The 15,445-nt window shown below is 42.6% G+C and overlaps 1 protein-coding gene across 7 annotated transcripts in view; it reads right to left on the bottom strand.

The window, feature by feature from the left end:
* Positions 1 to 15,445, bottom strand: part of LOC144822547 (caspase-8-like) — a 235,519-nt gene that overhangs the window by 55,866 nt on the left and 164,208 nt on the right. For all 7 annotated transcript variants that reach the window (XM_078680206.1, XM_078680210.1, XM_078680209.1 and 4 more), the window contains one exon: positions 4,067 to 4,215. In XM_078680206.1, coding sequence (XP_078536332.1) covers positions 4,067 to 4,215 — 149 coding nt within the window. The remainder of the gene's footprint in view (positions 1 to 4,066; positions 4,216 to 15,445) is intronic.

Here is a 15,445-nt window from a genome sequence, read left to right as displayed (position 1 = left end):
AATCGAAATTGTGGATTCTGACACTTGCAACATTTGGGGGGTGGTACACTGACCCGAAAACAGTATAACTAGCCTAGGTTTAGCTAGAGAAATTGTCCGACTTGTCCGAATAGCTGACCTGTCACTGACCCAACGCACTCTATAGGTGACTTGATACAGAGAGCTGCGGAGCACTCTGTCTGAAATTTCCATAGACTCACGGGGTTTTGCTAAAGAAACCCTAAGTGCTGGCGGAGCACTTTGCTGGGGAGTTCGATAACCCAATCGGGGTTCTGGCCGATAGCTGCAGAGAGGGTGGAGCGCAGGCGTTGCTTCCGAACTGCGGGTGCTGGTCGTGCCTTGGTGGTCCTGTCCTGATCCTAATCTGGGTTTCCTGTCCTGTCCTGGGGTGTCCATTCTGCACCTGCTGTCCCATTGATGACTGTCCTTCCTTGTGGTTTTTCCTGTCCTTGACTGATCCGTGGCCAGGGTTGGTCTTCACACCATTCTAGGTAATTATAGTGCTGGAAACTCTATACTGCACCTTCTATTTTTCTGTCTTTTGCTTTAATAAAGACATACCTTTGCGCATAGTTGATTTTCCATGCTTTCGCAAAACTACTGAATGAAAAGCTCATACGTTATTACTGTTTTTCTAGCATGTTCCTATGTTACCCTCCCTTTAAGTACCTTTCTACAGATTTTTATGAAATATAGATGTGGTTTATAATTTCTCCCTTTTTGCCAACTGAATTGATGCTCTTAGAATTATAGCGTGTTCCATTTTTACCTTCCCTATAGGTGTATAGTATTCCAGAATCTTTTCATATAAACTACAGCTCTTCTCCCTACCCGTACATCAGGGGTATTTTTCCCGTAGCGACCTCTAGCGTGTTCTCAAAGGTTCCGTAATTTAGTCACGTCATTTAAATCTAAACTCTGAAACTTCCTGACTAGCATGTTTCTGGTTCTTACCTTCCCATAAACCCACAAATGATCAGCTTAATTTACTTCTTGTATGGTTATGTGCTCTTCATTATTTTGATTATTGATTGTCTTTTGGTTGTAAACTTTATGCTTTCCGAATCTGAAATTTAGATAAAACCTTTAAAACTTCCCAGTAGTCTGTGGTCATTAATTAAAATATAAAAGAGTATATGTTGGTATTTTGTTTTGCATCTTTCTCCACAGCTAGCTCCCTGATCCATTGTGGTCATTAGGTACCCGTAACGGTGGAATGGTAAGTCGGGTACAGTAGGAATAAATAGGAAAGGAACTAGGGTTACTGATAGTAGAGTGTAAGGTCACCTTATTAATGTATAAAATAAATTGAAGTTTATGGGCCCGATACGTATATGGTGAAATTGTTGGTTGGGTGACCTGCGCACTCTATCGGAACCACTGCACCAGGTTTATGCTGCACATTGTTCCTCCCTGACAGTCGCTCCTCCTGCAGGGATGGCAGGCTGATTTTGTCTCTTAGCAGGCAGACTGCTTTTTAGGTGCTCCAGCTAAGGTGATCAGCTCTTGCAGTAAAATTTAGACTCAGGCAATGTTTCTGAACCCCTGGGAAGCTGACTTCTAAGTAGATATTTGCTATGAGTGTACAAAAGTCCTCCGAGTACTCAGCCGAACACTCAGTGCAACTCAGAGCATAGAGAACTTGAAATGGAACAGAAAGTCGATTACTGGTCTCACTTTTACACAGCCAAAGCAAATAAGAGTTGGATCTACTATCTACACTTTCCACACCAGTTTGGGGTGGTTCTTTCAAGCTTTCTCTCAAGACTGTTTTCCAGACAGCGGTTCTGTAGAGTGATGTTATTCACAGCAGGGCTGTCTCCGGCCCGGAGCATCCACAATTGAGCATACAGAGATATAATCTTTCTGCAACTGGCTGTTATCGGCCAAACTGAAGAATGACCAGGGAAAGACAAAAGGCTAGTCTCACCTAAGGGGTCCTTTTCACATTGCAGTGCCACGTTTCACTGCAACCATCAACAAATAGCGTTGGTCAGCAGTTTATCTCAGCAAAAGGCCCAATCAAATCTCGAAAGGAACCTTGTATACTCTCCCCCCACTTTAGTGTTTAGATGGCCTCCCTCCAGAATCATGAATGTGAACAATACACTTCCACTGTAAGTGGAAACAACTTCACCTCCATCTTCTAACACGTCTGGCCAGTGACCTCCAAAATGGATCCCAGAAACCTCCATTGCTCTGGTTCACTCATACGTGCAACGCATGTACTACGTAGGTCACATACACAATAATGAACAACATACACTTGAAATGTTAACGCTAGGATATGGGTTAGCACATAGAAGTGGAATGTTACACGAGTGGGCCAGTAGGCGTCCACCCGAGTGACAGATAAAAAAAGTCTGGGCATAACTTTGCATTCTCAAAAAAGTATGCTATCACCACCACTCCATGTGCTAAACCCACGACCCGCACTGTAGTCCACTGTCTATTCGAGGAGTTCACGCCTATTGCACTCCTCCAGGCCATGGGACTTCACGCATGTCAAGAGACGGGCCTCTCCGACTACACAATGGATTCGTGCAAGTTTAGGGCCCTCATCAAATACCAGGACACCAGATACACGCACAGTGAGACACTGGGCAGGAGAACACAACTGTACACCAAGCAGGAAGCATTTCCGTCCCAATCATTCATTTTATGAATGTGTTCATAGTTACATTTCAATCAGAAAGGCTGTTCATTAGACTATAGATGGTACATAGGATACATTTTGGTGGATGTAACTTTATTTCCTAAGGCTGGAGCCTTTGACAGAATCTAGAGGAAGAAACATGGCTATCAGTGTACAAGATCAGTGGGAGTCATCAGTGAGAGGTAACAGTCACAGAAGATTCTATTAATAATATTTAGGACAATGTAGTGTCTAATCTGTTTTATAAATTAGATCAATGGCATTGGGACATAGGGCATTCTAACACCGACAGTGTGATGTGTCACGCAACTAAATGAATCAAGGATTCTAGATTAGTTGACTATTCTAATTTTCTTAAAACTGCATGTGGTAAGATGTTTCCGGAAGTACGAGACTTCGAGGGATTACCAAAGTTGTTTGAGTCTTTTCAAAAGATGTTTGCACCAGTTTCATATATTACTTTTGCTAGTTGGGTCAAGCGGGTGAGACAGGAGATTGAGAAAGATACATTTAGGCTTGGGACACATCCTACAGGCGTAGAGATAGCCTTGTAGGCATTCATGGTGGAATCCAGGTCAGAGAATATCCTTAAATCTGTCAGATGTTGCCAATTACATTCCCGCCTGCTACTCTAAAACACATCCAGTAAAAACTACTTATGGTTGCATTGGGCAATAAGGCCCCTACAATTACAAAAAAACTTTGTTTAAATCCATACATGATGGGGGTCTATCATTCCCTCATTTAGCAACTTATATTTAAGCTACACAACCATTTTGGATTTGATACACCTGATTTTCGGTAAGAATCCTATTTTACGACAACAAAGTAAAAAAATGATCCCTATTTTCTAAAATTGACTTTAATTCACCTGCACGGACATTTACAAGGGGTAAAGGTCACACATCCTGTTACAAACACCAATACCGTTAGGATGATACCTGCAAAATACATCTTAACACGGACTCTTATGGACTCGCCGCCTCTGTACAACACCCATCATGGCAAACATGAATGTTTTACTAAATGTAGCTATCTTCTGAGATGCCAAACAAGGGCACAGACTAGTTTACACTAGCAGGTGTCCAGGACATTGCATAAATGGGGTTATGTTAAAGTAATAGTACTTCAGCCTGATAATTCTGTATTCTTGTAAGCATGTAAGTGTGTATTTTTGTATGTTTGTGGTATTTGTATTAAATGAAGGTGACCAAAAGAAAACAATAGGCAGTGCAAGGTTTAAGGTACAAATACAGGCAATGAGGATTAGCTCGATGTTCAGAGGTGAAATGGGCATGTACTTCCTAGAGATGTAGTGTTCTTTAAAGAGGTGTATCTGTCTAAATTGGAAAAGGTGCTGGTATGCTGCGTGCATCATTCCTACGCAGACTAGCAAATGTGTGACATTACCAGAGGAGCGTGAGTTTCACTTATGTTTGGTGCTGGCACCTGCCGCTGTCTTTCCACTGGTGTTGGCAGCTTCCGTTGCTCTTCCCTAGGCTGGAGCTCAGGGTTTGTCCACCTTTTCGCATCTGTGTGGCTCTCTTGCTGTGGTACACCTACAGAAAAGAATAAATTAACAGATCAGCAAAGATGATGATTTAGCATCTTGCATTTTAACTGTAAACACAGTATCGAACGTTAGGCCCGAGTAGCTACAAAAGAAAAAAAGTAGCTAACTACTTTCAAACCCAGGAACCTCATTATATCATACATCTTTATAAGCATCGATGGAAGTTCATTTAACATGCCCCTCATAGTAGATGATTCATATCAACACTATTTTCATCTAGCACAATTAACTAGGAAAGCTTTTATTATTGGAGGTAAACACCATGTGTGGCAAAAAATAAGGAAGGGTGAAGAAGGAATTTGGAAGTGAAGAAGAGTTGGAAAAGCTAGAAAGGGTTCCACTGGATTAATCCAATTGATACACGAAAAATGTTGTGTATTGTGTACAGTGTCCGTGTAAACTAACATATATAGGTCAGACTATCAAGCCTGTAAAAAATGTATTACAGCACAGATCGAGGCTATGTTACGGAGGACTAGGTGCACCTCTTGTTGAACATTATACAAATTTAAACCACACAAAAAAATCACATGCATGCGGTCAGTGCTCTTTGTTGAACAGAGAAGACCTAAGAATACTAAAAATGTGTGCCTGGAGGGGTTAAAAACCTACCATGGTACGCCCCCGTCCTGTCAGACTACTCAGAAGTAGGACACAGGTAGGTAAACTTGGAGTCAGTTTCAGTCAGTTAGATTTAGCACTTTCTAGGGATTGGTGGACTGGCTATAGGAGTAGGGTAATGGATAGAATTGGTTCTTGGTGACTAGCTTACTACTTTCCATATTGAGGAATGTCTCAATTATTATAATAATCATATTTCCTCTTCTACTATCCTCTTGTTTTTAGATTACAAATGTTAATCATTTAGGTATGAGTGTCAAATATAGAACATATGTTTGTTAAATATGTTTTCATTGCGTCGTAATATTAAGTTTGGTCAAATATAGTCACAGTATTTAATCTGAATTGTATTCTCTGTTCTGAAATAATTATTATTGAGTTTTGAACATAGTTTCATTGAAACTGGCTACTGAATTTCCCTCTTATTATCATTTAAATGGCATGGTTTTCACAGAACGACAATAAGTAAAAGGACATCAGGGCTGTTTCTGCTCATTGCTTATTCTGAAAGATGCAACAATGACCAAATAAATGTTATATAAGTTAGAAATAAAGTATGAAGGGCTAGAGAGGGCCGTCATGACAAATGACAGAGGAGACAGGTCATACAGAATTACTTCAGCTACATCTGCTGAAGGCTAACGGGGGACACACTCAGCCTTCACTTGCTGTGCTTAACAGCCTGCCTTCCCACGCAAACGAGAATACACGAATGTGCTATTATACTGAACAGTAACGTAATAGTTTGAAGCAGATATAAAAGCATCAGCCATCTGTAAACTTAAAATTACGTTCTTTCTTTTGGTGTCAAATTTAGACTAGCAAGCCAAAGTTATAAGGGTAGGATATTTATAAAGTTACACAGCCAATATTGATGTAATAGTTTCTGCTGTTCACATTACATGTAACATTGCAGCTAGTATAGTGTATTTTCATAATAGTTACTACACATACTGTGTGCACTAGGATATGATTTTGACTGTCAAATAGATCTCTAAATATATCCATTGCTTCCTATTGTTCTTGAGTGTGCCTTTCTATCATGAAAGAAGGTTTGTCTTTCACTAGTCATTCCTGTGAAATTTCACATAATTGATTGTTACCTGAAAAGTATCTCAATCAAGTACTTCTCAATGGGGCTGTATGATGACTGATGTAGTCATTCGAGCCAGATGGTCTAGAAACCCTATTTTCAGGGCTGTGTTCTGGAAAGATCCAGAATATGTTCACAATAAAATGTTGGTGTCTCCCAACTTCTCATCACGATCTGGTGTTTGTGATAATGAACTATTAAATACTGTCGTATGTTTAGCGTCCCTGCATTCAGACGCACCTGCTGATAACATGTTCTTTGAAAGCACCTACACCTCTCTTTGTAGCTAGGGTCACACAATCTCAAATACCCAATATTAAATACCAACAGCCTTTTGGTGTGCGAGGTACGGCTTGCATGTCAGCTGTGCAAGTTACTGATTGTGGAGATAACCATGTGGGAGCCTAACCCTAATAATCACCTGAACCCCAATATTTTGAACACCTCGAATTTTATCAAATCAATTCGGCTGCAATATCTCCAGCTGTTCTAGTGGTTGGAGACAACACTACTCACCATAAAAATACACACTTTAGTAGAATAAAATAGTAAAAATATGCAAGCATTAATAACTGATTTATAGAGCAAAAATAGGGAACACATTACTAAAATACAGAACTTGTAATAAATGAAGGTACAGAGAAAATGCATGAATCCCAATGAAGGCCCAAATACAAAAATACAAGGTCATCAAAAATAGCCATAATAAGACAAGTCTAGGCAAATCCCCGAGCCAAACTCAAAGGGGAGAGGAGTTGACCTAACTGCAAGGACGGTCGACCTCGAGTCTGGGGAGCCCCTTTTCGGGTCTCGGCAATGATGCTGAACATCCTGTGATTGTGGGCAAATCACTCAATCTCCCCGTGCCTAACAAAAAATTAATGCGTCCTCATGTAACGCACCTGACGCTATGTAAAGAGCCGATACCCGGTCAAGTTCGGGCTGTATAAAACTCAATAAAAAAAGAAAGTACTGAGCATCTGCTTAAAAGAAATCCAAGACAAGTGGTGGACAGTCTCAGAAGGAAAATCGAAAGTCCCCCCAGCAGAAGCTGATGCAACAACATCCCTTGAAACCACTATAAAAAACATGAACCCGCATGATTACAAAATCCAAGAGTTTTCATACACAATTCACGAAAGCTATTAATAGATTCAGCAAATTCATCATGATATGATCATGATTAAGGTTGCGTACTAGCATACCAGAAAAAGCATTGTAATGTTTCAAATCTTTAGAACTAACCCATTTCTTAAGGTTAAGGACATCTTCTCCACCTTATCCTTCAGCAACTGCACTCCAGAGATGTTCAACATAAAATTAAAATTTTCTTAAACAATGGCTCATAAAATTAGCGCAGCTACAATGGAACTTCCAGTGGAAGTCCTTCAAAATGATACCTTGGATGCACGACGGAAGCTTCACACACAATACACACTTTCTATCATGTTTGAATCTTTGACAACATTAACTTGGCGCTTGCTCTGCTGACACAAAAGGAGACATGGCTTGCAGCAGGACACTGACTGGGAGGTGATCAGAGCAGGAGTAAAATGAGCAGAACACCAGAATCTGCATCCAAGTAAAATAATATAGTGTCTCACATGAAAATGTGCAAAACACACAAGATGATGGATGGAATGTTGCACAATGGCAAAACATTCACCCCCAATCATAGATCTGGGTTTAATCCATCGTTACTTTGCTCACCAAGCCACCCCAGTTCAGACATGGCCATATGCAAATCAGTCTTGACCCTGTGCCTCATGGGAACAGTCCAGCCCAAACTGCCAAGCCAGGTCTTCTCTGGACCGGAATCAAGCATCCTAGGACCGGTTTCTGGCTATCAGCCGTCTTCAACCAGGATAGCTTGACTCCAGTGGCGTATTGAGCACAGGACCCACGTCTGGGCATACCCTTCCCACTTAGGGTGAACAACAAAACACACAAGATGATGGACGGAATGTTGCACAATGGCAAAACATTCACCCCCAGTCACAGATCTGGGTTTAATCCATCGTTATTTTGCTCACGAAGCCGCCCCAGTTCAGACATGGCCACATGAAAATGTGGCAAAACTAGTTCACAGAATTAATTACACTTCAAAGTGACATAGTAAACTTGATTCAAGTGCAATATCATTGATTCATTGGTTATAACTATAAGCATCATCAAAACAATGATTTTGCCAAAATAATTTTCATCCGATATTTTTATTTACATATTTTGGTGGTTTATCAGTTTTAATTGCTAACCATAACTGTACTTTAACAGTTTTTCCAAGTGAATGTCTGAGGTTTTTTTTAATGTGTGAAAGCTAACCAAAATATCATTCGAATCTTTTAGAGAGAGAGAGAGCATTCAAAATTGAGAGCGCGAATGGGAGGGAGATAACCTACCATGCATTACCCTCAGCATTTGAACCTGTGACCTGCAGGTTGCACATATACCACTGCATTTTACACTCAGCATGCTGGACTATCTGGTTGGGATTCAAGCCCCAAGTTGGGGGGTCGAGCAACTGGGGAAATAATGATAAACACACAGTCACTAAATGATGTTCCATGCTAAGACTGCTTTGTAAATTAATAGATGAAGAGTCTAGGGCTACTCGGCTGAAGAACATTTGTCTTACGGAGCTTGGGCGTAACTTCCTGCTAAAAAGTAATAGCTCTCTGGGAAGTGGTAGTAGGCAAATTCTTTGTGTTTAAAAGTTTGCTTCATTTCTTTAAATATCCCTGTTAACTGTGCCTAGTGTTACTCTGTTCTTTTGGAATACATGTACAGCTCACTTGACCTGTTGTTAAGGGCACACTTAACAGGTAACATAAAATAACACTGAGTTAGTGCAACCACATTTTTAATTATGATTTCAACACTTGATCTCAACATCAATATAATTGGCATATGTTATATAGATATGCAGTATTAGTTCCCTGCTTGCCATAACCAAAACATCAATAAACGGATGCAGGCAAAAGAAAATGCTTTCGTTATGAAACCGAGTGCTAATCTTGCCCAGTGCTACACCCTTTACCTTAAAAGCTTTAACTGGGTTAGAAAAATTACAGCTGATCAGTTCAGACCCCAAATCCACTCTTTGTTTATAAATGTAGACAGGGAAGTGCTCTGAAGCATCTGAAAGAGATAGGTTACATTTACATATGAGCACCTACCTCACAAATGAGGTAACTGATACATGGTGAGCTGATGTGAGAGATAACCCTGTGACCCTCATGGAGGCACCTACATTCAGTCAAGCTATGCTATCTAAGAGCTATTGAACATTTCTATGCGATCTATTCTTTGGACAGAGCACTCCCAACCCCATTGACACCAACTTGACTTTGGAGGTCTATTGCATTGATTAACTATGAGTTAGTGCGTTGCTAAGAAACTAGGAGATTGGGTTCGGTTGGCTCCTCCTCATATCCAGCAATGGCCTAGGCTGCAGAGATAGCGTGGGACCTAGCAGGCCTTGTGAAATCCAAATAATGGGGGCTCAATTCAGCCTCGTGCCATCCCATCTAGCAATCGCATCTTCTAGAAAGGCCCTCCCTGGCTGAGACCCTCCAAAAGCATTTGCCTTGGACACCTACTCTTTGGGGACTGGAGCCCAGCCTCACAGGCACTTCAACAACCAAAGAATCAAAATATTTTCACCTCTGTTGTGCTCAGGCATTCACACACCCAGTCAGTATGGGTGTTCTAGCAGAACAGCAAGTTTTTTTCATATTGAACTGTGCATACTTCAATATGCAATATCGACTAGAACATTTTCAAGGTAAGAAGATGGGAAATTAAGACGAGCAAAGCTACACTTCCTTAAGAATACTTACCTTGATAATACATTGGTAGTTGATATTCTGGAGTCAGACGAGTATAGACCTCAACTTCGATATTTCGACATTCAGCCCAGTTATTTGAAAGTCCTATCTCTCGCACCAGCTTCTCCCCACATACAATTCAAATCTATCCATCAAAGTTTCTTTAATTGGTTTTACCATTTAAGTTACCTTCTATTCCATTTCCCAGTATTCTACTAATGTGGTAGAAACAGAGGACACTGAGCTCTGTTTTACCTTTGACTTTCTACTGATCCTCAAAGCCAGTCACTTTGCCAGAGCTGACAGCTGATATGCAACACGCCCTGCCGATCCCCACAAACTTACACACCACCAGGTATAATTACCCAAGGCCTTTTTAGGTCTCGGTACTATCCGGTTCGGCAGAACCGGAAGTAGAGAGATCTTATGTTACTTAGTAGGCTGCTTTATCCCGCCTCTGTTTTCGTCTCTCCTCCATTGGCTGGCTTCCTAAACAGAGGCCAGCCATTGGAGGAGAGAGCCGTCCCTCAAAAGAAGCTCCGTCTTTTTCGGATTTGGGGGCGTGATTTTTTGCGTTCTTTAGACAGTGACGTTGCCTGTCACTCAGAACCACAAAACCACGCCCCCGATTCCGAAAAATTCAGAAGCTTGAGGCCGCCATTTTGTTTCACCGCAGTGAAGGTGAGCCTCGAGCCTCTGCCCCCGTTTGTGCCGTTTAAAATACTCCTCTTATTGTGTTGCCAGTGTTTACAGCAAGCATGGGCGTCTCCCCTTGCCCCTGACCCCTGCAAAGTGCCCCCACTCCCCTCCAGCAGAGCACACACGGACAGCAGACGAGCCCGCTTTTCACCCCCTGCATCGGTGAAGGAGGCTGCCGGAATACTTAACGATATACCCTGCAGTACCTCCCTTTGTCCCAAGAGGGCCGGACCGGAGCAGTGAATCAACCTTCTGGGCCGTGTTCGGATGTGTACATTTATGTCGGTAGAGATGCTGTTTTTACAGATGTTCTCTTCACTGCCACATCAGCAATCCTGCCCCCAGGCTGCAATGCAATGTCTTCTGTATCCAGCAGGTTCTCTCTCGTCTCTGCTCTTCGACAGCAGGAGAGTTCCTCCCAGTCACAAAGATTCCCGACCCCAGTCGAGAAAAGATCTGCCTCCTCAGAGGAATGATTGACGTCTAAGATTTCTATTCAAGAACACGTAAGAGAACAGTGGTGTCCATTCACCAGATGCCGAATGACTCTGCCCTTTTTCATGTACTTTCTTTACTCAGACTTCCATAATCTGCCACCTTAATTTAAATGGTAGTTCGGTGTCATCCACTGTTACAAGTCCCAGAATGCACTGATTGTTAAATGTAAGCTCGGCGAAGGTGTTTCTTCTTTCAGTGAGAGGGAGTCATCTGGTTACCAGTAGCGTAGCCCTCTGTCTGGGGCCCAAGTGCAAGAAAATTAAATGTGTGTCGTATGACAATACCATTTATTTATGTTATGAAAAAAAGTCATGAGCAATGCCAATAGCTCTACCTTTAATAATGCAGAGACCATTGCATTGTAAATGCTTGTTATACCTGTCCGCTCCTCGTCTGGGACACAGGCGGCCACTCTTCCTGTTGTGCCATCCAGCGTCCCATCCAGCGCACTTACACTCACTCAGAGCTTCTAGACACTAGGCTGAAGGCAATTTTCTTCACTGGTCCCGACAGCTCCTCTCTTTGGGGACCTTCTAATACCACCAAACAACCCACGCACAAGCTGCATTCCTACTGCTCTAACTACAATGGGCCAGAATCACAAAGATGTGGCGGAACCACCGCAATGAGAAACTGTAATGCAGAGGTCCTGCCACAACTGTGGGCCCCGAGCCAGTACTGCGGGGGACCGCCACGAGTGCAGAGGCCCTTTGTGAATATGGCCCAATGTGTGTGTGTCTCTCTCTCTCTCTCCAAACACAACAAGCTCAACTTTAACTTATGCTCCCTCCCCAAGCCCGTTGCCTCACTCAAACAATACACAGTTTTCGTGTTGCAACTGGGAAAGAAATTCTGATGTTGTATTTTACGATTATTAATGATGGATTTAGAGTCATTTGTGAACTGGCAGGCAGTACAGTTGTTACATTTGAAATGCCCATTCACAGGTGGCATGCCATGCATTTCATGCAGGTCATTTTTAGGTTTCGACCTGGGAGTTGCAACTGCGTAGCAGTTGCTCCTCCCACGGCAAACCTCATGATCCTACATATTGACTTTGGTTCCGCCTCGGTCTCCCATTGGCTAGCTCCATAAATGGAGGCTAGCCATTTGGAGACAGAGGCTGTCAATCACGCTTTCTCTTGAAAACGCGATTCGGGGGCGTTTCGCGGTGTTTTTTAAGCCCCGCCCCTTTGTCCCGGGCCGCGCTGTGATTGGCTGCCAGCCCGGGACACCTCCGTGACGTCATTCCCGGGCCGCGCTGTGATTGGCTGGCGGCCCGGGACACCCCTGTGACGTCAGCCAATCACAGCACGGCCCGGGACCTGACTTGTTTTTTGGCTTGTAACCAAGAAAGTATTTAGAGAAAGCATGGACATGAAACTGTACTGTGTTTATTTTTCTGGACAGTGCTTTATTCACGTCACAAAGGTTTAAATTCCAATAAAAATGTTATATTAAAAAAGTACATATTAAAGAGAACGGTGAAACTTACTTTTATATGTAAGTCGACGTTTAGAGTTGGACTGTACAGCAGAATGGCGATCACCGCGTGCATATTCTACGAGATACGTTAGCACTCTAGCTCTTTTTTCAGACGTCGTACGGGAACATTCTACATATGAGGGCTGGCCAATGCCCGCCTTTTCAATTAAGTTGTACGCTAACATTCCAGTTCCAAAATGTCCGCCGTGCACAATGACAGAAAAAAAAAAGAGATTCGAGCTCAGGGAAGGAGCGTTCTACTTCCTCGAGCGTGCGCAGTGCTTGCATCCTTCTCCGTCCTGAGCGCGGGAGTTTGACTGTGTGTCTGCATTATGGATTTGAGCGAGTTTGAGAAAGACAACAGCTGCAGCAGCAGGCTCAGCTCTGCTGTGCCTCCTTTGTGTGTCAGCGAGCCGTGTTGCCTGGGAATAGATGAAGCGGGCCGGGGCCCAGTCTTGGGTGAGCGAGCGGCTGGTCTTTGGGAATGGATTACGGGATTTATGTTAGGAGGGGGTGACAGACTGGTGGGATGTGCGAGTCCTCTTGAAGTGGGTGGGTTACGTGGTATGACAGACCTTTGCAGGCAGGTCCTCTTGTAGCTGAGCGGCTGGCTCTTAGAACCGAGCAGTGTTGCCATTCATGCACCCAATATGTTCTAATTGCTGCACAAAAACGGAGACACTGGAAGTTTTGGCAGTAGCATTACTGGTGCCGTTACATAGAATTTGTTTTCAAAGATTAGTGTTTTCACATGCATTAATCGAACTGATGAGATTGAAGTGAATCAGGACTTTGACTCTCCGAATGCGCTGCATTATTGCACGAAATCTTATGGTTGGAAACTAAGTGCTATATTACGTAAACAGGCGCACGGTCCAAACTATAATCTACCTCGCTTACTGTACGTATACTGCTAGCTAAGAAAGATACAGTTCTTCCTTTATATTCACTAGAACGTGCTTTGAAGTGCTTGTTTTGGGATAGCCCATTGGCTGAGGTTCTGGGTATTCTCAATTCCACAGTGTACAGACCAGCTTGTTTTATAGGTAGCGTATATGTAGGCTGGTGGTCGTTTCCCATGAGTCACTTGGCTCATGTCCTGGGGCTTCAGTATCCCTAAATGACCTGGATCTGGGTGTACCGTTCAACAGGCACAGAACAGATTGTACTTATGTGCACTGTTGGAACAGGCCAATGGTACCCATCATTGGTTCGTGAGCTGGAGCACCCATGCAGTCCTTACCACTGGCCTTAGGTGGTACCTAATACTATTGTCTGTGGCCATTTGAAACCCCTTATCCCAGTCTAGACAGGGCCCCGTGCTTTTCGCACAACTCTGAAGGGAAGGGTTGCAGTGCATGTAGTGACAGGACCTGGATGCTCTCGCACAGCAGTTGGTACAGGACTAAAGTGCTGCAAAGTTTGTATTGTCATAGGTCCCCTCAACTCTCAATTGATTTGGGTCTGCCATTGGTACAGGTCCATGGGCTTCATCAGAAAGGCAATGAAGCACCCCTGTACCTATTTGTTGGTCTGAATGCCCCCCATACATTTATTGTTCCAGGCCTAGACCACACATTCAGATATTGGCGGATGTTGTGGGATGTGGCATGCTTATGTTGCCACAGGCTTGGAGGCCCTATACTCCCATTTCACATATGCTTCCATGTATTGATTAAACTGAGTGAGACTTATTTGATTGGTGGGAATCCCCATACCCTCATGTTTTAAGTAGCACAGCTAGTTTCACGTTTTGGTTGCCTTCCATTGTATGGTTCAAGGATATTTCTTTTTACCAAATGCGTTGGGTTTAGTTACACCATAGGATGCTTTATTTAACACACTGTGCTGGCATCTATCAATCATTATGCAAGGTGAATTTTTTGTAGGTGTTATCTTCTAACATGTGACTTGTTTCTGTTGATGGCTGCACACTCTCTTTATGTCCTGTATCCGAACCATTTCACTATTTAGCACTTTTACAAAGGCGAAACCGTTGCATTGTAAATGCTTGTTCTTCTCTGTCGGGGGTGCAGCTCTCACCAGATAATTACAAGAATTCCTCATCTTTCTGAATGAAAACATTGGTTTGGAAATCCCAAAGGACTTAAGGTTTTCCAGTTCTTCTGGATTATATTCTTGATGTAGGGATGACTATTTTAATAATGCAACAGTATTAGTCAACAAACTGGTTGATAAAGGGTATCCCAGGAAACTGGATAAAGCTGCGTCAAAACGAGCTTTGTTTACCCTTAGAGGGACACTACTTACTCCTTAAACATGCCCAGAGACCAACTCCCTGATGTGTCATCACGTAAACCCTAAAGCTAACCACGTCAAGAATATAATGCAGAACACACCATCAGTAAAATAATCCAATTGCAACACGAAAAATGCTGTGTATTGTGTACAGGGTCTGTGTAAATTAACATATATAGATAGGTCAGACTATCAAGCCTGTAAAGATCAGGCTATTACAGCACAGATCAAGGCTATGTTGCAGAGTACTAGGTGCACCCTTTGTTGAACATTATAGAAATTTAAACCACACAAAAAATTACATCCAGTGGTCAGTGCTCTTTGCTGAACAGAGAAACCAGAAAGCAGTTCCACTTGAAACAAGACTGAAGCAAGGATGATAGAAGGATTTGGGACAGCGACAACGAGTCTGAATGAGTTAGATGAGACGTGGGCACTGATCTAAAAGATATGGATGGAGTGCAGGCATCATTCGGATTACATTTGGTTTTACCCTGCCCTCAGTATTCCCATTGTATAGTCCATTCTGCATATATGATGAAGGAATGAGGGGGATATTTTTCTTCACAGACTAATATGTCATGTTTTGTTGACAGCTCTGGTTTACTATGTTTTTGTACTAGATGCTTGATCGGACACTGCAATTTGATATTGGGCGACTTTTTAAGTTTCAACGTTGTTGAAGTACTTTGGTTCATTTGTACACTAATTTATTGTACATTGGTTTTAATGTT

The sequence above is a fragment of the Lissotriton helveticus genome, chromosome 3_1 (genome assembly GCF_964261635.1).
Source record: "Lissotriton helveticus chromosome 3_1, aLisHel1.1, whole genome shotgun sequence".
NCBI classification, from domain to species: Eukaryota; Metazoa; Chordata; class Amphibia; order Caudata; family Salamandridae; genus Lissotriton; species Lissotriton helveticus.
This window is presented reverse-complemented; position numbering and strand designations above follow the sequence as displayed.